This window comes from Xenopus laevis, chromosome 3L, assembly GCF_017654675.1.
Source record: "Xenopus laevis strain J_2021 chromosome 3L, Xenopus_laevis_v10.1, whole genome shotgun sequence".
Lineage (NCBI taxonomy): Eukaryota > Metazoa > Chordata > Amphibia > Anura > Pipidae > Xenopus > Xenopus laevis.
This window is the reverse complement of record NC_054375.1, coordinates 128,894,324-128,919,662: the sequence shown is the minus strand read 5'-3', so window position 1 is coordinate 128,919,662 and position 25,339 is coordinate 128,894,324. Positions and strand designations below refer to the sequence as shown.

At 38.4% G+C, this 25,339-nt stretch overlaps 1 protein-coding gene across 2 annotated transcripts in view; it reads right to left on the bottom strand.

Moving 5' to 3' along the window:
- The window catches only part of LOC108711533 (substance-P receptor), a 144,313-nt gene that overhangs the window by 52,231 nt on the left and 66,743 nt on the right, over positions 1–25,339 (bottom strand). For both annotated transcript variants that reach the window (XM_018253387.2, XM_018253386.2), the window contains exon 2: positions 21,837–22,031. In XM_018253387.2, the coding sequence (XP_018108876.1) occupies positions 21,837–22,031 (195 nt within the window). The remainder of the gene's footprint in view (positions 1–21,836; positions 22,032–25,339) is intronic.

Sequence of the window (25,339 nt, the reverse complement as noted above, 5' to 3'; positions counted from 1 at the left end):
CCTTTAGTCACAACATTGACAGATCTGTGTATTACTTGATCTTAGATATGTAAATAGCGTGTGTCATGCGAAGCTTTTACACAGATACAAAAACAAACTGTGCGGCTCTGCCAGACACAATATTAACTGCCATGTATCAGATTTAAGGCATTTATTTCTGACAATGCCACCTGACTAATGACCCCGGGCTGTTGCTCTACACTGGAAGGGAACATTCTCTCCTTTCTCGCACACACAATCCTAACAACACACTTTGTTTTGATCCTTTGCAAGCCACTGATCAGGGATGCCTATAAATAGTCTTTATGAGGGAATACTTGCAGTTATAGCAGGTTGGAGAGGTTACAGCACTGACCAGTTAATAAACTGAAGAACGCAAAGCTCTTCACAAGCTCAGAACAGGGATGGTTGGACAAACACCATCGACTAATTGTGCCAGAAAACAAAGTGTAATGTTTAGGATAGGTATGGGACCTGTTATCCAGAATGCGTGGGACCTGCTGTTTTCCAGATAAGGGATCTTTCCTTAATTTGTCTCCATACCCCAAGGGGTTATTTATCAAAGTCCGATTTTATCTCAACATTTTCTGCTGCAAACTCCAATCAAATCCGCTCTGTTTTTTTCCACTTATTTATTACATTTTTCCGAAAATTTGCTTTGCAGGAAAAAAAAATCAGATTTTTCATGATTTTTACAGATTTTTCACCTGAAAACTCCAAATTCTTATGTTTTTTGCCCAAAAACTCTGAAAACTTCAGGGTATTGCACAAAACCCAGCGCGCATAAAAAATCATTGGGACTTCTCCCATTGACTTATATGCAACCTCGACAGGTCTGAGATGCCGGATTTTCTGATTCAGACTTTTCCATCCTCTGGGTTTAAGAAATTCCTAAAAAATTTGTTATTTTTTAAAAGTCCGATATTATAATAAAAAAAAAAATCACAAATTTTTCTTGATTTTTGCATTCGTAGTTTAGTAAATAACCCCCAAAGTTTACTTTAAATAATTTAAACATGAATTAAGCCCTATAGAATTGTTTTGCCTTCAATAAGGATTAATTACATCTTACTGTAGTTGGGATCAAGTACAAAGTATTGTTTTATTATTACCAAAAAAAAGTATATTATTTTTTTAAATTATTTGATTCAAATAGAGACTAAAATTGGAGATCGCGTTTCCCAGCTTTCTGGATAATGGGTTTCCTGATAATGGGTCCCATACCTGTGTAGTAGTGTTGCAAAAAAATCAAATCCGAATATCACTGTCTACATCATACCAAAAGATAATAGGATAAAAGGTGAACAACCCTTTTAAAGAGGGTTCTCTTCCCTCTCCCCAACTACATCTAGATAGGGGCAACTGGCAAGGAAAGGGACACAGCGGGGGTCATTTATTAACAACTGAATTGTTGTTATATATGAGTATTTCCACAAATCACAAAAATAGTGTTTTTTCTATATTTCTTAAAGGCTCTAAAAATTAATTAAAGATATATTAAGTGAAATAATCATGACAGTCTTTAAAGGGCATGTAAAGTCTAAAATAGAACAAGGCCAGAAATGATGTATTTTGTATACTAAATATAACCATGAACTTACTGCACCACAAGCCTAATCAAACAAATGATTTATGCTTTCAAAGTTGGCTACAGGGGGTCACCATCTTGTAACTTTGTTAAACATCTTTGCAAGACTAAGACTGTGCACATGCTCAGTGTGGTCTGGGCTGCTTAGGGATCGTCATAAACAAAGCTGCTTGAGTTCTGCATGGCTGGGAAGTAAGACAGGGGCTCCCCCTGCTGTTCATAAGTATGATTGTTTCCCTGCTCAGCAGTTAGGGACCGTCTGACAATTCCTATCCACAGCAGTAAATGAAGGGAGAATTTCACTGCATACAGTCAGGTTTCTTATAAAAACGGTACACATTTTTTAATTAAAGTATATTGGAGATAGGTTTCCTTTTCATTCAAGAAAGTAAAAATTTGTTGTACAGTGCTTTGCCCTCAAGGAGCGCTTTACAAATAAAAATATACATACAAATGGGATTTTATTTTTTTGCCTTTACATGACCTTTAATGCTAAACTTCGCCAAGTAAAAGTTGAGGTGCTGCAGCAGTCAATGGGTGGTGTGTTGATCCTATTGGATCATCCCATTAGAGGATTCTTTATATTTTTCACAACAAATTTTTAGAAAACTCCAATATTTTGAGATTGTTCAGAGCTTTTTCTCTTCGTGTTTTTTTAATTGGAACTTTTGATAAATTCAACAACAATCGTTTAGAGTTTGTGGTTTCAAAAACCTCTAAAACCACAAAAATCCGACATTTAATAAATAAGCCTCCCCGTGACACTCAACCATTTCAGAGCTTACAGAATGTTTATATCATTACAGAGACGAGTATCGTGTAAACATGAAGGGGTAAAGAACAAAGACAAGGAGTTATTCTCCGTCAGTGGTTGCCATTGTCCATCTCTGTCACATGTCCTTTGGCAGCTATTCTTAACTTTCTGCAGAATGCTGGAGGAAATACAGAGATATATTTGGCTAAAGGGAAAGTCATAAATAAGTTACCTGGCTTTACTGTAACCGGAAAGAAATAATGGGGTATAGAAATGAGACAACATGTTTCTGGCAACCACAAAACACAAGCTGCATCGATAAATCTATTTATTTACAAAGGACCAACTGTATTATCACATTTGCCCCATATAATGGTTGTGGGGGTGGGGTGAGTACACATTCCCAGGAATATAAAGGCAACAGGTGTGTGAAAAGGGTTGTAAACCCAAAAATGTTGCCTAATAAAAGCAAATTTCACTAAAACCATAACGTGATGATAAAATTACCTGTAATTATTTGCTACTGAAATCAGTTTCGCTCTGTCCCTTCAATTATCTTCACTGCTGATCCTGACTATGCGTACCAATGAAATAATGTAGCCGATGTTAGTGCTTCTCTAGCCAAAACTCAAATTCCCACAATACCTTGCCTGTTTCAATGGTACGTGTAGTCAGGAGCAGCAGTGCAGAAATAGTAAAACACAGACAAATACTGCATAACAACTGCATTTATAAATCATCAAAAATGTTTTATCAGGGTATAATGGAAAGTTGTTTATAATTAAATTGTTTGTTTTCATTAAAATTGTATAGTTAAGTCTGCTCAGACCCCTAGCTAGCACCTTTGCATTCTGAAAATGATTATCTCACTGGAAACATCTGAACTAATAACTGCCAACTACTGACTTCTGTTTTTCTGTCCCCCATTGCCCTATGCTCCATTAATGTCGGGAACTATAGTATACCGCCCAACATTTTGGAAATAGAAAGAGGAACAAAAAGATTGATTGACCGTGCCTATTTTGTGGCCACACCCCTAATTACCATGTTCATTTTACACAATTTGGCAGGTTATGAAAGTTTGAACACATCTCTGTGTTTTTTATGTGTTATTACAGTTTAGCTAATGAAGGGGAATTATCCTTTAAGCTGCAAGTCACAGTTTCCCCGAGAGATCTGCTTATCTTAAATTGTTACAATTGTTTCTTTGCTTAATTTAAAGAGTTACAATTGTTCCTTTGCTTATCTTAAATGTATCTAAGTGCTCCTGGCTCTCTGCCAAAAGCCAATTAAGTTTTAGAAACTTTGCATCTTCTTCTGGCTGTTCAGCGCAGGAGATCAAAGAGAAAGTCAGGACATTTGAGTAAGAATCCAGGACTGAGGGTTGAACTGTCAAAATCTGGACTGTCCCATGAAAAACGGTGACAGTTGGGAGGTATGCTATAGTTCTGCAATAGTTATAGCACCATCAAATGTCTGTCCCCGAGTTAATGTTTGAATTGCTGACAAAGCAATACATAAATCCCAAACCAGCATTTGAAAACAAGCCCGTTTCTCCCCATGCACACCACCTTCTGCCAACAAAAGAAATAGGAACAAAAAATGAATTGAAAAATATATCACTTGTGTCTGTTGGAGAGAAGGACAAAATATAAACATGTCATAGTAACAAGACACAGTCCCAGTGAATGACTATGCAAAATAACGTTGGTTCAATCCAACGATCTACAATGAAGCTGGTGTATGGGAGAAACATTATGGGCTGTGCACTTATAGAAGGAGAGATCACTACAAGGTGCCCGTTATGAATATTCTTTATGAAAGGTCTAATGGGGAGGGTCCTGTCTTCTTCTGGGTGGATATATAGAAATGGTTATGCACTTTATCTGTAGCTCTTACATATTCTTGTCAATCTGCACATGATTCGTGATTCATACACGTAACACACAAGAGGCAGGTTAATATATAATGCATTATTGCATGCAAAGGAGGTGACACATACGATGCCCCCAGCTCCTTCGTTAATGAATTTGATCTTGACTCACAACAGGTTAGAAGACTATATGGAAAGTTCCTAGCGCCTTTAAGTGCTCTTGCATTTTTCTCCAGGGCATAAGTACCAGTGGCGGATTAATGAGATATAGTATGGGGCCCCTAGGCTATATCCAGACTACTCTAGACTACTGCTGGTTCCGGATGCTTGCAGATCAGGCACGTGTGCATCCAGGCTCTCTAAGCTGGGTCAGGTTTGGAATGCACCAGTCATGTCACTGGATCTGCACACATCCTTGCGTATACACACATCTTGCCTGTCTTGTTCTACCAGTAGTTGCACCCAACTGGACCCAGCAGCACAAATAAAAATAACTATTAAAAGAAAATAGAAATAATAATTGAAAAAAGCTAGATGGTGGGCCCCTGATCACACTGGGCCCCTAGGCTATAGCCTGTGCATTAAGGTAACACAGTAGGGCTCATAAATGGCCCCAAACACAGTTGCAAATGCTCATTGTTGGACAGTTCTGCATAACCTGTCTTCTACGTGGTCATGTCTTCTCCAAACTACTGTACTGCCTGGTGGTGCTTTTCTCATCTACAGTTTCAGCTTTTCTCCTAATATAACAAATGCAGTCCACTACAGATTCATACTGTACATGGCTCTAACATGTCTATCACCAGTATCCATGTGTTTTTCTGCACAAGCCTCATCTCATCAGAAGAAACCATTCCCAGGCCTCTAAAGGAGCACTGATCTTAGCCTGACTTTCCAGCCTGGGTCTATCTTTCTCCCGTCGGCTTATCCTCTAACCTGCCATTGCCCTCATGACAAACAACGCAAAGAGAGCTTAGATTAATGATATACTGAAGACACCAGATAAACTAAAACACAAAGAAATATTATGCTTCAGTAGTCAGTTATTTCATAATTATACCCTGTATTGATGTGATAGGCAGAGTGGTTTGGTTGGGTGACTAGCAGTGTATAGAATTGTATTTGATGCAGAATATAAAGAAAGATCTGTAATTATTCATGTGGTTAGAAAATAACACCTTGGGGGGTAGATTTGTTGGCTGTCAAGCATTTACTAAATACCATTTTCCCAAGGAGTAAGAGAACTCTTAACTAATTCTATTCATTGATAGGTTATAACTATATAACAGTCTATGCTGAAGTCAACACAATGGCAAAAAAAAGTCAATATAAAGTGATGTTGCTAAATTTATCCCTGAATTTATAATCTATAGCAATTCTCTAATATATTTATTACTTTTCATTACAATCAAACCTTTGTTGTAATCAATAGGCCCCCCTACAACTCCAGTCATACACAGCCTTCACTGCTCCGCTTGGAGACTCAAAATTCAACAGTGGTGAGACTTGGGGGCAGATTTACTAAAGTGCGAAGTGACTAACGCTGGCGACAATTCGCCCTCAGACATCACTTTGCTAGCGAATAAAATGTGGATTTTACTGAATGTTACCTCTTTCACCAGACTTGCCTTCGCCAGCTCAGACCAGGCGAATTTCGCTTCTTAGTAAATTTACCCCTTGGTGTCCTGGGCCTCTACGACGTTTAACTCACAAATCAACAGATACATCTTCATTTTTGTTCCCTTTTTAACATATGGGTATATTCTTTTGTTGTGTTGTTACTTAGATGATTCCATGTATGGGAATGATTCTTTTCTTTCACGCCCACTGCACAGTCGAACAAACTAGTGTTAAGATCCCGAACAGATTTTCTCTACGTGTTTTATGTGATTTTCTGAGTGACAGATTTTTAATAACTCTCACATCTTTCTTTCCGCCAACGTTCCCTATGGCTCTCAACACCTCCACCTTCTGATGACTGAAGCCTGCTGCCGATCCTACAACACGTAGGACCAGAATGTCAGATTGAAGTCCCTTCTGGAACTCGAACTCATTTAATAAAGCTCAAATTTATCTCATCTTTTAATTAAAACAAAGTTTACCGAACTCCCGTCCACAAATTTAACTCATGTATCAATAAATCAGCTTGATAATTCAGTCTGAAAAAACATTGCAACAAATTCTTGTGTTAATTCGAATTCTCTGACTTATGCGAATTGAAGCTCCGAAAACAATACTTAGGGGCAGATTTATCAAGGGTCAAATTTCGAAGTGGAAAATACTTAGAAATTCGAACATCGAATAGAATCCTTTATTCATCGTACAATCGTATTCCAATCGTACTTCAAATCGTACGATTCAAACGATTTGATCGTGCGATTTTCATTCGAATACAAAGAACTTCGAAAATTGCTCTGGTCCCCATAGGCTAACACAGCACTTCGGCAGTTTTAAGTTGGCGCAGTATTGAAGTCAAAGTTTTTTTTAAAGAGACAGTACTTCGATTATCGAATGGTTGTCGAACGATCTTTACTATGAATCAAAGTCTAAATAAATTCGAAGTCGTAGTATCCTATTCGATGGTTATTCGATGAAGTATTCAAAAAATTACTTCCAATTTAGAATTTTTTTACTTCGAAAATTCCCTCGAATTCACTTCGACCCTTGATAAATCTGCCCCCAAATCTAACTGTTGCCACTTGAATTTGTTGGATTATCAAACGAAAACCAGCATAGATCGTGATGCCAAGAAACATCTTTAGGGACATCTGCCACTGACCTCAACAGGTTTGAGATGGGAGTATTTTTGGATTCAGATTTTTAGCAGCTTTGGGGTATAATGAATGTCCTTTTTTTACCCCAAACTAGCAGCTGGTAACAAGGTTTGCAAGTCAATTTGATTTCAACTTTCTTTTCCTGGATGCGCTTGTGTATTTTAATACCTCTCTATACAAATACTCCCTTCTCCGTGTTTAATTTCATCAGTTCGAGTAGGTAGAGATATTTGTTTAACTTGGCATGTGTGTTGTTCATGGTTTACATTCTGTCTAATAATACTTCTTCTGCTTGTGAGAGCGATAACGGGTTATACACGATGGGCTAAGCACAAAATGTATTTGTTATTCATGTATTCTGCGTCATATAAAATATACAATGTTTAAATATGAGCACATATACAAATAGGAATATGACCTGCCACTCTCCAGATATATCACTGCATTCTTTAGCTTAAACTGGCTGACTCCAATGTAAAAGCGACATTTATTACAATGATACATTTAATCGTGGCTCTGTTTAGTAAATGTAGTGTGGAGATTTAAGAAAGAGGAGGAAATGTTTAATTTTCAGTGTCAAGCTACGAAAAAACATGGCGCGAGGAGCCACAGCTGACATTTCTTGTGCAAACAGAGAGCTAGCGAAAGAGCTCACTTTCATCAAAAAATGTACAGACCAAGGGGATGATAAACGGGGGGATATCGGTTAAAGGCATTAGCAATACATTCAGACTAAGATCCAAACCTCTGGGATCTCCAGATTGTAGCTCTCCCACCCTTGTTAAATTGCAAATTCTGTCCTTTGAAATGTTATCTACCTCTTTCCCTGGGGGCTAAAAGCAATTGCCTGTCTTATCCCTGTCCCCACTGCAGTAGGGTTAGATATTTACTCATCCAGGCAAAGTTTGTATGCTTGACCTCATTAAAGTGTTAGAATGCTAATATGGATTTGACACAACAGTTGTTGAGTTTCGGACACTTTAGGTGTGACATTAGTGATTATGTGATTATGGCATCTTTGTGAGGTTTTTTTACAGTTATGATAAGTGGCCAATGTGTCCCAATCACTATTCATACAAACTCTACTCTATTCTATTTAAATATTTACTCTCTAGAGGCAATCCCTGCAGCTGTAGGGGGGCCTCATGGGCCACTACCTAAAGGGGTGGTTCCCCTTTAAAGGAGAACTAAACTTTAAAAATTAATATGGCTAAAAATGCCATGTTTTATTTACTGAATTTATTGCACCAGCCTAAAGTTTCAGCTTCTCAATAGCAGCAATGATCCAGGACTTCAAACTTGTCACAGCGGGTCACCATCTTGGAAAGTGTCTGTGACACTCACATGCTCAGTGGGCTCTGAGCAGCTGTTGAGAAGCTAAGCTTAGGGGTCGTCACTAATTGTCAAGCAGAAAATGAGGTTGCTCTCTAATATAAGCTGCTGCTACAGGGTTAAATTCTGATGCTAGTTGCACTGGTTTCTGTGCTGCCATGTAGTAATTATCTGTATTAAAGGGATACTGTCATGGGAAAAAAAATTTTTTCAAAATGAATCAGTTAATAGTGCGGCTCCAGCAGAATTGTGCACTGAAATCCATTTCTCAAAAGAGCAAACAGCTTTTTTTATATTCAATTTTGAAATCGGACATGGGGCTAGATATATTGTCAATTTCCCAGCTGCCCCAAGTCATGTGACTTGTGCTCTGATAAACTTCAATCACTCTTTACTGCTGTACTGCAAGTTGGAGTGATATCACCCCCTCCCTTGTTCCCCCTAGCAGCCAAACAAAAGAACAATGGGAAGGTAACCAGATAACAGCTCCCTAACACAAGATAACAGCTGCCTGGTAGATCTAAGAACAACACTCAATAGTAAAAACCCATGTCTCACTGAGATACATTCAGTTACATTGAGAAGGAAAAACAGCAGCCTGCCAGAAAGCATTTCTCTCCTAAAGTGCAGGCACAAGTCACATGACTGGGGGCAGCTGGGAAATTGACAAAATGTCTAGCCCCATGTCAGATTTTAAAATTGAATATAAATAAATCTGTTTGCTCTTTTGAGAAATGGATTTCAGTGCAGAATTCTGCTGGAGCAGCACTATTAACTGATTCATTTTGAAAAATGTTTTTTTTCCCATGACAGTATCCCTTTAATTACTAATTAGCCTTATATTGTGACATTTCTATTCTATGTGTACTGTATATTTTGTGTCAGTCCCTAAGCTCAGTAAAATCTGGGATTTCAGATTCTGCGTTTTCCAGCCTCAGGGTTTAATAAATTATGAAAAATTTGTGATTTTTTAAAAGCCCGATTTTATAAAAACATAAAAAAATCAAGATTTCTTCGTGATTTTTGCATTCGGGGCTTGGTAAATAACCCCCTAAATGTTTCAGTATTGTAACAGTTCAGAATCTGCACCTGAGACACGGACCTGCCAGACTCAAACACCAGAGACAGGACATTGAAATTAAAACTTAGATTTTGGAAAAACAGTAAAAAATAAATTGTGGAAATTATAATAAAATAAGATACAAAATGCTGAGTTTTCTGAGTATATTCCAACAATGGAGTAATCCCAATAGGTGTTTAATACACATAAAAAAAATCTTTATTTGTGGCGAACAATCCAAAATTAACTGAACAACCCCTTTAAGATAGAGCTTCTCCTAACGATGGATAAAAAGCTGAATGAAGACCAAATGGGTCTGTATTTCAGGTAGTGGATGGCTGCCCTCCCATAAAATATTATTCTCATTGTCTCAGAAGCACACGAGAACATTCAGTTTTCAGGCTCCCAAAGCCTCCATAAAAAAAATCACATTGGCATTGAGCATTATAGCATCATCAAACATCATGTAGAAAAACTTGAAATGATGCTGAGCTCTACATCTCCCCGAGCCATAAAACAGAGCAGAAGATGCTACTGAGTAACTGCACATTTTACTGTCCTTATGCCAACTAGCATATAGGCATGAGACTGTATTCTAAGCATTTCCTGAGGCTAGGGCTCTATTGAACTCTTCTACAAAAATCTTGAAATGAGCCCAGCTCTAGTATACCTCCTTAATTAGGAATTCTTGTGAAATTACAGGAATACAGACATTTCACACCAATTTTGCACACTGTCATGTGTACTTGACCAAATGACTACATTGTGATAAGATAGACAGAGGTTTCAACAACAACGGGGGTGGCTGGTGACTTTCCAAGTGTTCTTTGGTTAGGTTTTCTGTAGAAAAAGACTACAGTTTAATGGAAATGACAAAACTGTCACCCAAGAGATCCAAGTAAAAAAAACTAGGGTCAGAAAAGCCAGTCAAGTCATACCAGGCTAAATCTAATGAAACCCAAGACCCCTATACACCACTGACAATATTGAGATGCAGAGGGAAAGCAATTATTTAAGGTAGATACGGTCTTGACTGGAGTTCCACCACACAGAGATACCATCAAAAACCCATCTGCCTTTGCTGCTTTCAAAGTAAAACTCCCAAACATGGTTGCCCTTTTATTAGCCACCACTGGGGTCACCTGATTATAGGACTGGCCAGATATGGGATGACTTTGACGAAACAATCCCTGTTTTGTTTAAAGGGTAAGGCATTTTTTAGTAGTTTAAGGCACAAAATGTCCATAATATATTGATAATGGGTTGAGTGCAGAGGACTCTTGTATTTCTCTATGTAAATTTTGTGGTCACAGCCTCATTGCACCCCCGCCTAATGGTTTTAAAAATGAATGGTGAGCACAACTTTCCCTTGTTTGTTATAGATTCTATAACAAGTCATTTAACTGATCTCTTGCTCATATTCAGGTTTGCTTTGAATTCATCGTTCACAGCATATGATGGTTTCTAAGGAAATAATAAGACATTAAATGCTGATTTTTCTGAGTATATTCCAACAATGGATTAATCCCAACAGGTGTTTAATACACATAAAAACTCAAATCAGTTGCCTTTATTTGAAAAGCCTCTAATCTGGGGCGCTTTGTTTACCAGTATTCAGCCAATTAAGACTGTCCATGGCTGCCACTGCGATGGATTAAATTCTACCAATCAGGCATTGCTACGGACATTTTATTTCACAGCACACACACAAAAAGATCAGTAGGATCTGTAATTACAGAAGCTATTTGCCACTCAGTCCTATTTTTCTCATTGGCTGGATTGTTCTACCTCTTCCCTGACATTATTTTTCTGTGTCCCTGTGCAATCAAGTGCGCAAGGGGTGCCTCTCACCTTGCAGTCACAATGGGCACCTGCAATTCCAGGTTTAAAGGGATGCTATGATAAAGATGCAGCAAAAAGAGATGTCATTTTATTTTGAAAGCATTATAGCAACGTTTTTGTGTTAGTCAATCCAGCAGAGTAAGACTGGGCTACAAGGATAGTGGGAATACTCCAGTGAGTTTTATTCCCAGTGGGCCAAATACCCCATTTGTGATTTGGAGCTCTCCTCCCCATCGCTGTGTTTCCCTATCACAGAAATGAGTTGCATTGAGTCTATTTGACTTATTGATTTGGAGACTAGCTCATTCCTATGATAATTTGTGTGCTCTGGGCATAGTAGCAAGGACATGGCAGGTGAATTTCAGAGACAGAGCCTGTCTGCCCGGCCAGCACCTGCACTTGCAGAGCCTAGAGGTAAAATAGTACCAGAATGCTCGTGACCTGGCGTTTTCCAGGTAAGGGATCCTTCTGTAATTTGGATCTCCATACCTTAAATCTGCTAAAAAAAATTATTTAAAAATTAATTAAACACAACAGAGATTATTAGTCCCCAATAAGGATTAAGTATATCTTAACTGTGATCAAGTGCAAGGTACTGTTCTATTATTACAGAGAACAAAGGAATTCATTTTTTAAAATGTAAATTATTTGATTAAAATGGAGTCTATGGGAGACAGCTATCCTGTAATTCGGAGCTTTTTGGATAACAGGTTTCCGATTAACAGATCTTATACCTGTAGATCTGTTGCCTGCAATTATTTATGAGCGACTGGACCAAAGTTTCCTCCAGAGGCAACTTGGGGTGACTTATCGATATGTTGGTCATACCACCAGCAATTTCAATTATTTCCAATAGAGAGGCATATTCAGGAGATTTGTCACCCACAGTAGATTATAAATAATCGCAGATGACAAAACTCTCTGTCGGCCACTCTCTTGGTGTACCAGCAGCACAAATTCAGAGTCCATATTTGGGTGCTGTAGGAAAGAGGTTGATGCTATACTGATGATCCTGTACAACATATGCAGTCATACTGATGTGCCAAAAAAAAGGCACAGCCCATAGTAGTTTGCATACAGAACAAAGGCAGAGCCCACAGTGGTGTAAATACAGTACAAAGGCAGAGCCCACAGTGGTGTAAATACAGTACAAAGGCAGAGCCCATATTGGTATATTTACAGAACAAAGGCCAACGGCGTTCAGAGGGGCCTAGCATCCTTCAGCCCACTTCCCACCTCTGCCGACTTCTGTTGGACTCCGCCCACTCCAGACACCGCCCATTCCCTGTCCAGACTCCACCCACTACCCGCCCTGTGTGACGCACTCTGCTTCCCTGTCGCAGGTAAGACAAAGGCTGGGGAAGATGGGGATGTTCTTGTTGGCTATAGAGGAAGCAGAACTCGAAGTCTGGGGCCCCCCTTTTCCCTGAGCTCCCCTGCGACTGCGATGTCTGCTTCTTCTATAGTTATGCAACTGACAAAGGCACAGCCCATACTGGTATACATACAGAACAAATGCAGAGACCGTACTGGTGTGCCAGTGACTCCCATCACAAGATATTATTATTATACCCAACTTTTTTACTTCCATTGCCCCAGTGGCACAACAGAACATAAACTCTGCACTCTGAGCAATCACTCTCCCACACCCTCCCTACAAACTCATATAGGCATTTTAATGTAGAATTTTAAATGGTTTTAAATCTCCTACCACCAATAAATGGCAGAATGATCAATAGTATTAAATGGAATATGAACTCCCAGCAAGAAATAAGACAATGCCCCCCCCCAGCATTTAATGGCAAAGTGACACAGAGCATTAAATGGCATAGTGACCCCAGCATTAAATAGTGCAGTAATTCACTGTATTAAAAGGTACAATGACAGCCAACATTAACCTGAGTATATGCCCTGCAACCTGGTCATTTTTTTTTTCTGAATGCCACAAGAGACTGTAGTTGACAGCACACCCTATAGATGTAACTAGGTAAGATTCTCTGGTCTCTTTTACCTCAAATGTAAAATCAATAGAAATACATCACTGTAAGGTATTTGTCCCTAGCGGATTATGTATTTGCCTGGAACTCCCATGCCGACATCTGCTTATTCACTGTCCTTTGTGAATTATCAGCAAATTACTAAAGCCTCTTCTTATAGCTATATTTATCAAAATATTGAGAAGCATTTTTATATACAATCCTAAACATAATGGGGTGAATATATTCGCTCTCGTTGCACCCCTCATTTACTCAAGCTCTTTCAAATCTGTACACTGTGCTGTTGCTAAGATAATGGCACTGCCGTATGTAAATAACATTTGTTTACCTTCTGCTGAGGAAATGTAATAAAACAACTTGGATATCCATTAATATTAATGTATAACACTAAAATGATGAACTGTCTGTACATTTTTACAAAGTATTATAAAGGATTTTTGGTAGAACAGGGGATAGAACTTTTTCTGTAAATTAATGAATGAAAATGTAGAATAAATATGCTCAAACCAAGAATAACTGGCTACGGCCTTTCAATGTACTGACTGGGGAAGCTGGGAGCTACATTATGACTGCACATATCTCACTTCTCATTTGACAGATTGGATATAATAAAATACAACTCTATGTAATCTAACAGAACACTGGGTGTGACATCAGGGCCATTGTTTCTGGTCTCCAAGCTAGTACTGGTCCAGGTATAAAACTCCTTATGCAGAAACCCATTATCCAGAAAGATCCAAATTATATGAAATCCATCTCCCATAGATACCATTTTAGGCAAATAATTATCATTTTTAAAAATGATTTCCTTTTTCTCTGTAATAATTATACCTACTGCATGGTAACTTATCTCCGTATTGGTGGCAAAACAATCCTGTTGGGTTTATTTAATATTTAAATGTTGTAGTAGACAAGGTATGGAAATCAAAATTACGCAAAAGTCCACTTATCCAGGAAAAAACTCAGGTCCAGAGCATTCTGGTTAATAGATCCCAAACTCATGGTATGATTTAACATAGACAGAATTCCTAAACCATACATTTTTATCACTTTTGTCATACAGGTCATCAGTTGGCCCTAGTCTTACCTTTTCTAGCTTAATGTCATTACTTAATTGTGGACACAGAATTACTGCATTATTCTTGAAATATTTAAAATGGGGAAGCTTTGTGATGATAACCCTTTAATATATATTGTTATAATGCATATACATATATTCTAAAATCCCTTACAGAGCAGAATATTACAGATATGGGACCTGTTATTAAGAATGCTCGAGACCTGAGGCTTTCCGGATCTTTATACCTTAAGTCTACTAGAAAATCATGTAAACATTAAATAAACCCAATAGGCTGGTTTTGCTTCCAATAAGGATTAATTATATCTTAGTTGGGATCAAGTACAAGGTACTGTTTTATTTTTACAGAGAAAAAGGAAATAAGAAAAGCAACAAGAATGAATTTTTTTCAGAGCGAGTAAAAAGCTGGCTTTTACATAAGTGAATTCCTGGAAAAGCCTCCAAGGCACCAAGCGACAAGAACAAGAAAATGAATGCACAGAATGTGTTTCTCTATGAACAGGAGTTCATACATTCAAATGGCTCTTTATGTTATTGACCCTTTTATAAGACCACAGCAGTGTAATAAATAAAAGTGCTCAAGGGAGCGGCCGTGCATCCAGGGAAAGGTGCATGTGAACCTTACAATGAGACATAGATCAGCCAGAAGGGGAACATAATGTGCACATGATACGGGTCACTAACAATAAACAGTTGGTCCTTTATCAACATCAAAGCTGAAAAACGCCAAGAGTGTAATGATGTATGAGCTGCGAACAGCACAGAAATATTAGGCCACAGAACTGGAGTTCCTGCTCCCTGGGGTTTGAGGGGCTGAGATCAAAACAGAACACAGTATTTCTCTGGAAACCTTCCCTTCAAAAACAGGCCTTCAAATGATTCCAGCAATCTCTGTGCCCTAGAGCAGGCATTTTCCTGTACATAGAATGCTGAGCTTATCTGTGGAACAGTAACAGGTGAAGAAGGTTAATGCCATATTAACAGAATATCAGACATTTACAGACAGCCATGGAGCTGCTGCAGCTATAAAACAAAGCCAAGGGTCAAACAAGAATCAAACTTTAAAAGAAGTTTAAAGGGCATCAGGCAGCTGTTGATAAACAACAAATCCCAACACGCCCTGAAAACGTATGTAGGGCCCTATAGGGATACAGGCCCTATAGAGTTAATCTTTTCACCATGTCCTTGGGTTATTGGGTAGAATCCCTGTTACAGAATAACCTTTACAGTGATAGGCTGAGAGATTTGATGACACTGCTCTGACTCACTCCTATATAGTGTGTGCAGGGAGTGGCCTCTTCCTCTTTTGCCTCTGGATGTGATTCCAGCTGGATGTGCTCAGGGGGACTGAGTGCAATAGGCCCAGAAGAAGGCATGTGTACAAGTCGGGGACCAGGAAACCCTGTGAATGAGGAACAGATACACTAGGGCAGACTTGTCATAGTCTCTCTAGGAGAGAAAGGCAGAGAGGATAGAGAAAGAGCAGCTGAAGCTCCAACAAGGATTTGCAGTAAGGGAGTAGCTTCCCAGAGGCTCTTTGTGTTGCCTCCAGTCAGGGACCTCAGTGAAGAGGGACTGTAGGGTAGAAGCTGCTTCCTGACAACTTCCAGGAGGGAAAGGTTGTACTGCAATTGCCTGTGTACTCTCTGTGTGAGCCTGCCTTTAATCTGTGTGAACTCTCAATATGCTGTTTTCCTCAACTCCTGCGTGAGTACTGAAACCTGTGGTCATTTGCCCTTTTTGGCATAATAAACCGTTCCTGATTGTTAAGAACCTCCTGGCGCCCAAGTTGTTTTTGTATACACAGTAGCCTGGGGGGATGTAGTTGCACTACACCATAGAGGGAACACTTCCACTTAGCGAAGGCCCTGCCCTGGGTGTAAGTCGTGTGTAACCCATGCTCTAGTGTTCTAGCTGGTGAATTAACCCCGAGTGGCCCAAATAGGTGTTACACGTATATTTTGTTTTATTTGTCACAGCAGTGGTAGGACCTTGGCAGAGTACTGCACAGTTTAGAAGAGGGAGAAAGGAGGTTCTCTGCCGTGACTGCACGGTGGATTGACTGATACAGATGCTACTAATGCTTGTGCTAGGGGGCAGCCTGCTTGGATTTCCTATCATCGACACACTGCAGATGCAGGTCCGGCAGCAGGGCTACTGAACTTCTCTCATGTTGGCGGCAGAGCATAGTAGCGATATCCTGTTAAATTCTGGCTTTAGAATATTGCCTTGGGTTAAGCTGGCAAGGTCCTATTTATTTAATAAAATGTGAATAAATGATATGGCCATTTTACACCCATCTCTGTCTCCTGGTTTCATTAAGGTGTGTAATAATGGGGTCCAGTGGGATAGCTCAAGGCGAAGGGTTAAATTGAGGAGTCCCCTTGTCATGCCATCTCCGCAGATTTACTAAAGAGCAAAGTGGCTAACGCTAGCGATTTTTCGCCAGCGTTGCCACCCACAGGACCTTCAGCAATCCTATTGGTCAGGGTTGGTACGCTACTAATCTGCATAGATTTGCCTGGCAGAGAGAAAAAAATGCCTTCGGGTATATAGAACCAATAGGTAATATTATCTGGCACAGCAAAATTAAATTTTCAAGAGCAAGTTTAAACTCTTAGGGGCAGATTTACCAAAGGGCAAAGTGGCTAATGCTAGCGTCAATTTACTAGCGTTACCGTCCGCAGGGACATCGCCAATTTACTAACAGGCCCAGTCGCCAATTCACTAGCGAAACAGTTTGTCGCTAGTGGTCATTCGCACTCTACCACCAGGCGACTTTTCACTCTGGCGAACGGATGCTACTCCACAAATTCATTAAAATGTGGATTTTACTGAACGTTACCTCTTTCGCAGAGTTGCCTTCGCCAGCTCAAACCAGGCAAAGTGCTATTAAGCAGCTACATCTTCCTCAATCTTCTGTCACTTACATCATATCCTGTGAGCCGAAAATGCATCAAAGTTCAAAAAACGCTGGCGACTTTTCCTTTTTTCAGTCTGATTGCCTGCAAAAGTCCTAACAAACTTTTTTTGGGGAACTGTTTTTTTCCAGACATTTCCTAACACATGGAACATTCATTCCCTGGACATGTGTAATATATAATAATATGAAATATAAACCAGTAATTTAAACCATTTGCTGCAACATTTATAATAAAGACCTCCATACAACTCTAAATTACCCGCCGTATGCAAATCGACCTGAGCGCAAGATCACTAGTGAATTTTCACTAGGCAGAAATTAATGCTAGCGCATCTTTGCTTTGAAATGCTCACACTGTCGAAGCAGCGCTAGTGAAAAGTTGCAATTGTTTGGTTGCCCAGGACAAAAATCCACATTTTAGTCAATTGATTTTTCTCTCCTTCCATCTTTTTTCTCATCCTTCTATTGACTTGCCTCTTCTCTCCTCTTTTTCTTCATCTAGTCATACCGGTCGGCAGAACTGACCAGCTGTTGGAGCTGTTTTTTTTTAAATTCATCACATTAGCTGTATTGAAAAAAGCTATATCAATTTAATTATGTTAGCAGTGTAAAATATGATAATGTCTCTAAAATCAGAAAAAAAGGTAATATAAACAGCCAAAGTACTGAGAAGAGGACTCTAATCAATGTTATATTAATCTGTTCCAAGGTTGTACATTTCCTTTGAGATAATATTTAAATGTTTTACAGTAGACCTAAGGTACAGAGATCCATATTAAAAGAAAACCCCCTTATCCAGAACCCCAGGCTCAAAGCATTTTGGATAATAAAGCCCACAGCTGTACAAGAGAATGAGGCACAGATTATTACTGTGCCAACTCACAATAAACTGGCAATAATCTTAGAATGGAAGGCTCCGACTGGGTCAGATAGCTTGGTAACCAAGTCAGTCTGGCAACTTCACCAATCAAGTGGATCTTTATGTGTATGCCCAACTCAAGAACCCTGGTTACTGATCAGATTCTGTTTCCTAGGTATCTGACACTCCATGCATTACGCAGTAAATCAACTCCGAGATCAGGCAGATGCATAATGATTTGATTGCAGAACTCTGTTATATATCAGAAACATTAACCGAGAGTGATTTTATGAGCAAAGAGAAAGCATTACAAACGACTTTTTGGAGATTTTCACCAAAATAATTTATTACTGTACTCTATGACAGCCAAGAGTTGTATCTTTCTGTACAGAACAAGTTTGGGGAAGATGGAATTTACTGTTTTAATATTACCTGCCTTTCAGTGAGCCATTAGTTGTTATGCATGCCCGGGCAAGATTAAAGGCCAGGAGATCATAACAGATACAGTTATTGTGGCAGGCAGCCTAATGTAGAAATAAAATGCAGATACACAGAGTGATGGAGCTTTTGTCCTGACCCATATGATGGATACAATATATGGGCTAAGTATTCCACTAATGATTGTGAAGTTATTCTTTTTCCTTTTTTTACGGAGAGCCCCTGTCCATGGAATAATGTCAGCAAAGCAATCACATGCACTGAAGGTGTTTAACCAATGTATCAAGCACTAAAACCATTAGTGATGGAGCTCACTGTTTCATGGGGTTTATCCTCATTTCCTGAAGAAGGGAGGGTCATTTTCTTGAAGAGCAGTCCAGAATTCTAAACTAGGTGGAGGATCCATGCATACAAAATTTGGTTTATGGAATCTAATGGAGGATTTGGGGGGAAATGTCTGAGCTATGATCTGAGCCATTGATCAGAGGTCACCAACCTATTTTACCTATAAGCCACACTCAGACGTAAAAAGAGTTGAGGAGCAACACAAGCATGCAAAAAGTTCCTGTAGGTACCAAACAGAGGCTTTATTTGAAGATATAAAATCCTATGAAAGAAAAGAATATGTCTCTGTTGGGAACATTATTCAAAACCTTCCCAGAGGGTTATGTACCCAACGGTTTAATGCTGATCATTTCAAAAACAATGGGAGAGCATTTACAAAAACTCTTGCCACTGATGGATTTAGTTTGCCACGTGATCTGATTACGATGGAATGTTTAAAAAAAGATATTTTGAAAATAAAAGATGATTAATGATCTAATGGAATAGCTCAAAATATATCTAGAAACATACATATTTGTATCTCCTATGGCTAATGACGACTGGTATAGAACGTTAATGGTATGCGCTTTAGACATCTATCAAATGAAATGATTTCATATTTTTGGCATGACACCTCAATGAGGCATTATTAACTTTGAAAATGGAAAGGTCTAAAGATGGACAAACCTAGGATCCTAGTCTATTAAAGGAGAACTAAACCCTATAAATGAATATGGCTAAAAGTGCCATATTTTATATACTGAATTATTGCACCAGCCTAAAGTTCCAGCATCTCAATAGCAGAAATGATCCAGGACTTCAAACTTGTCACAGGGGGTCACCATTTTGGAAAGTGTCTGCTAAACTCACATGCTCAGTGGGCTCTGAGCAGCTGTTGAGAAGCTAAGCTTAGGGGTCATCACTAATTTACAAGCAGAGAATGAGGTTTGTCTGTAAACAAGCTGATGCTACAGGGCTGATTATTAAATTCTGATGCTAATTGCACTGGTTTCTGAGCTGTCATGTAGTATTTTTTTGTATTAATTACTAATCAGCCTTATATTGTGACATTTTTATTCTGTATATACAGTATATATGGGTTGGTCCCTAGGCTCAGTAAGTGACAGCAGCACAGAGCATTGCAGTGAATCAGCAGCAAAGAAGATGGGGAGCTACTGGGGCATCTTTGGAGACACAGATCTTCCCTGCGAAAGGCCTCTGGTCGACTTGGGCTGGTACAGAAGCCCAAAACATAATGTACAATGTTTCTAGACAACTTCTTTAATTAGGCTTTGGTTCTCCTTTAAGGATCCTCTAGGATGACTAACTGTGTCCAATAATTATTGAGCCCATATTTAGAAGAGGCATTACAGCGTTTGGCTATATAGCTGTGTTTATATTTTAGAGATACTACACATCTGTTAAAAAAGCTATATTACTATGAAAGATGACACCATTTTGATCAATGTACTGTATATGTTAGGGTTAGCTCTACCGTGAGCATTCTATTTGACAAAAGCAAGTGGTACAGTTCTTCATGGAAATGTGCACAGTATGATAATATTACAGTTGTTATACTTGGTGCTTCGACATAACGTGTTCATTTTTTATGGGGACCACTAACTTTAGGTGCAGAGCATGGAAAATATACCCACAGCTATGCAAATCTCTAGCTTTAGTAGAAAAAGTATTTTGAGAAATGTGACCGCAGTTATACTGAAGACCCATTAGTGAATGGTTACAACTCATACACAGTATAACCTCTTTATCATTAGAGAGCTTAATCAAGACAACTTGGAGGAGTTCTATCAAGTTCTATCCAGTGTTCAGAGTAAATGTAAATGTAAAGAGCAATGTGAAATGTCAGCATTGAAAAAGTCTTTGAAGAACAAGCACAGGAACGTGTCCATAGATTTAAAGACTAAGTTATAGAACTGAAAACTCTAAGCTGAATCGAATGCTGCATCTGGCTTACCAGAGAGCTAAAAAGGCTTCCAAGTAAGTTATCATTTTCAGTGAATAATCAAAAGAATATCCAAACTGTAGCTCTGGCTACAGATTTAAACAGGCTCATTCTTATATTTTATCCACAACACAAAGAGCTGGTGAAGGGAGGTGGCATTAAAACTTGGGAGAACTTGATCTTCCTGCAACCTATACCATTAGAGAAGATCAAATAATTCAAGTGAATTGATAACCAAGAATCATTTTTCTAGATAAGTCCAGCAGGGCTGTAAGATAAGGGCTCGTTCAATTCTGAATGCTGCTCCCAACGTGCTTTGGGTTGTAAAATAAAACATTTGACAATTTGATATCAACCAGTTTATCAGCTGGGACACCACATACATAATATATTTGTTTATCTGTACATGTGCTTGTCTGTAAGTGAGGAGATACAGGAAGATGATATTCAAGAGGAGGATATGCAGACATTCACAAGATAAAAATTATTAGTTGATATCTCATACAGAGAAACACAAAGATGTGAAAGAAATGTTACCCGGAGGTAAATGTATTAAATATATAATGCTAATAGAGGTGGTGATTTAGATAAAATAGTTATGCAACAAGAGAGTAGGAGGACATTCACTCTAAACACATATGGAACCACATATGGACTTAATGAGGACATGTGGTATAAAGATTTTCTATGATTAAAAAAGATGGCGTTTTTTTTCTCCTACATTGTCCGTAACAATAATATTACAATTATGATGAATGTTACTTTTTTTGAGCATTACAAAACACGTTATTTACACTTACTCACTCGTACTTTACACTTTACTGTGCTATGACATCAGCATGTCCAGAAACATGGACAATGATATCACCAAAGTTGGGATTTCAGTTAATAAGCTCAACAATCTGCTGTTTTTTCAATTTTTGTTCAGTTTACAAAAGGCTACTGTATATGATCCATTTACATATATATTCAACTTTTTCCAGCTTTATAGTGGCACTAGAGAATAATATGTATATAAATGATATACTCACACTTTCTCATACTTCCTGTCGTCAGATTCCGGCCATTCCATATAGCAAACAACTCTATCCGGCGTAGGCTCGACAGTGGCGAAGTATCCCTGAGGAAAGGCTAATGCAAAGGCAAAACCCCAGATGACAGCAATGATTATCCTAGTGGCGGTGGCCGACAACCTAGGCTTGAGTGGATGGATGATGGCCATATACCTGTTGAGGAGCGAAAAGAGAAACAGAATTGATACCCACTTTCACAATGGTTTCCAACAATGGTTTCTAAATGTCTCTGCGATACTTTATACATTACACGCAGTTTAAAGAATATCCCTATACACCAGGGGTCCTCAATCTTTTTTACCTGTGAGCCACATTCAAGTGTAAAAACTTTTGGGAGCAACAAAAGCAGGAAAAGATTCCCTGGGGTGCCAAATAAGGGATGTGATGGGCTAAATGATAACCCTATGTGGACTGCGCCTACAGGAGCCTCTGTTGGAATACACCTGTGCCTTTATGCCTCCAAAACTTGAATCTAAGTCGGGATTTTTTCACTTACTATGAGGCCACTGGGAACAACATTGATGCTCATGAGCCACTGGTTGGGGATCACTGCTATACACTGTCCTGTACAACATAAAACTGTCCAAATAGAGACACAAGGGGCAAAAAAGAATTTTTATGGCTCCCAGTCAGTCTGCTTAAAGACACCATAGTTTTCACTGTATGACATCCACTACATGTAATGGACAGAGCTGAGATAAAGATAGGTTCTAGTGTCTTCTATGTCTTACATTTAAATGTGGGACAGGACAGGTTTTTCATTTTTATTCCCAGTGGGTCCAGGTATTAAGGTCTGACTTTAGAAGTCAATGAAAGAGGATCCTGTGTCCCAGCTTGAGGCAGAATGAGCCTTTATTCTTAGGATACATTTGACCTTCAAAATAAACTTCTCTGAGTCAGTTTGTGAAGATTCTGTGAGTCTTTCTGCACCAAATCCTTTCCTGTATAGAGCTGAGCTATAAAAACACTGGGCACAATAATGTCTGAAGGTCTGTTTGAATGTAACTTGTAATTAGCAATAAGAGATGAACATTCACTATCATCAACTGATACACAACAGCTAAATCAGTTTTATTTGATTATATCAGAGATCCACATTCTTTGTAAAATCTTGCACAAATTGTTCAGTTTCTATACTTATATCATGCAGCTGAAACCATTAAAATCATTCAGCCTTACTGATCTGCCTAAGGGCCAGGTGCATATTGCTGGTGTCAATCACTCATCTGTCTCATAGTTTTTATCAACACTTCACAATGTATTTTGGTTAGAATAATATCCACAGCTACAGTTAGTTTAATATATATATATATATATATATATATATATATATATATATATATATATATATATATATATATATATATATATATATATATATACACACACACACACAAATGCAGGGTGGCAGCACTCAAAGGATTTTACAACAAGATAAGGTGTCAAATAATTTATTTGACACCTTATCTTGTTGCAAAATCCTTGGAGTGCTGCCACCCTGCGTTTGTATCCATTTTTATTTGGATTAGCACCCAGGTTGAGCCTTTGTTTTTCGGAGTGCAGAACATGTGCATTATTATATATATCTATATATATAGAAACAACCCGGTGTTGCTGGTTCTTCCTGAGATTATACTAAACCGTTTTTGACGCCGTCGTCCATTTTTTTTACGCCGCCGTCCATTTTGACGTCAGCGTCTGCTTTTTTTTAAGCGCCGGCGACAATTTTTGTTGATGCCGGCTAATTTTCACCAGCGCATTTTTGTGGCCATTTCACGAATTTATTCGCCGGTGGCGAATCGCGTGAATTTGCCGTGAATTCGCCCATCACTATATATATATATATATATATATATATATATATTTCATATTATATTTTTTAGATGAGAGTGTATATAGGTCTGAATAGGTATAAGTGTATATATATACAGTATATATATATATATGCTGGAAATGAATTGGAGGGTTTGAACTTGATGGTCTTTTTTCAACCCAAATTAACGATGTAACGATTGTACCCATGGCTTTCTGCAATGTATCTGGCACACAATGTAGACTCAGCTTATAGCCTCTTATATTACCTGCAGATTATATTGCTGTTATAATATGAAATCTTTAAGGTTGCCATATTGAGTTGGCTAGTACATGACTATTGATTCTGACTTGAGACAGTTATCTTTTTTGCCCTATGATTTTGAAAAAAAAGCTAGAAAATGCACAGAACAAAAGAGGTTGTTCACTTTTAAATTAACTTTTTAGTAGGATGTAGAAAATTATATTATGAGCCAAATTGTGATTGGTTTTCTTAGCTTTTTATTCAGCAGCTCTCCAGTTTCAATTTCCCGGTCCAATTCAGCAATTTCTAGAAACCATTCATTGATTTGAATAAGAGACTGGAATAGGAATAGGAGAGGGCCTGAACAGGATGAGAATAAAAAGTTCTAATAATAGTAAAGTTGTAGCCTTACAGAGCATTTGTTTTTTTTAGATGGGTTCAGTGACCTCCCTTTACAAGATGGAAAGAATCAGAAGGAGAAGGAAAACAATTCAAGAATAATAAATAAATCAAACATAAGGCCAATTGAAAAATTGCTTAGAATTAACCATTCTATAACATACTTAAAGGTGATCCACTCCTTAAACAACAACAAGTGAAGTAACTATATATTGACATTTTAATACCTCTATAACTACTGTATATTCAGTAGCATTCATGGAGTGGTTTCATAAATATTTTGAGTTGAGGATTTGTTGAGATGTAGATGTTCAGATCTTATCCCAAAGTTATACAGCTGGTTATTGCTATACCCATTCCCTCAGCTATATTTTATTAAGAACAAGGTGGCAAAAAATACTATAATTGCATTTGAGATTAAAGTTGTTGCAATCATATGCTAACGTTCTTTGGTAGTATAATTCCCTGCCCCTTTTGTATCCTCAACAATACACAAAATACTTTCGCCGCAGTTGGTGGTCTTTATTAATTTCCTCCTTTTTTATTCTCTTTCTGCTCTTTCACTTTCATATTAAAAGCCTCCAGGACAAATGTTGCCAAAGTAATTTGGGGAAAAAGGTTTCCCAGATGTAAAGATGAGTGGGGACCTATCTGCTAGTCTTTTTTATCAGCCTCATTATATATAACTTCCACTCTGCATGGACCTATGGAAAGTGCTAAACATGCCACATAACTACCTACTGTGTCACTGCTTTGCTCTCCCAAGAGAAACAGCTGCTCATGCTATTCACTCATAGAACATGCCCCTTCATGTATTTTTCTCTGAATGTCATAAAACTTCTATCATGATTAGTCATTATGTTGGCCCATCAATTTGAGGGGCATTCAGTTCCCTTACAGAAAGAAACATGAAAGAAACAACTTATAAATATGTCATATTGACCTTTTAAAGGAAGAAGAGTTGAAAGAGAGAGGGGTGGAGAAGAGAAAGGGAAAAGGGATGATA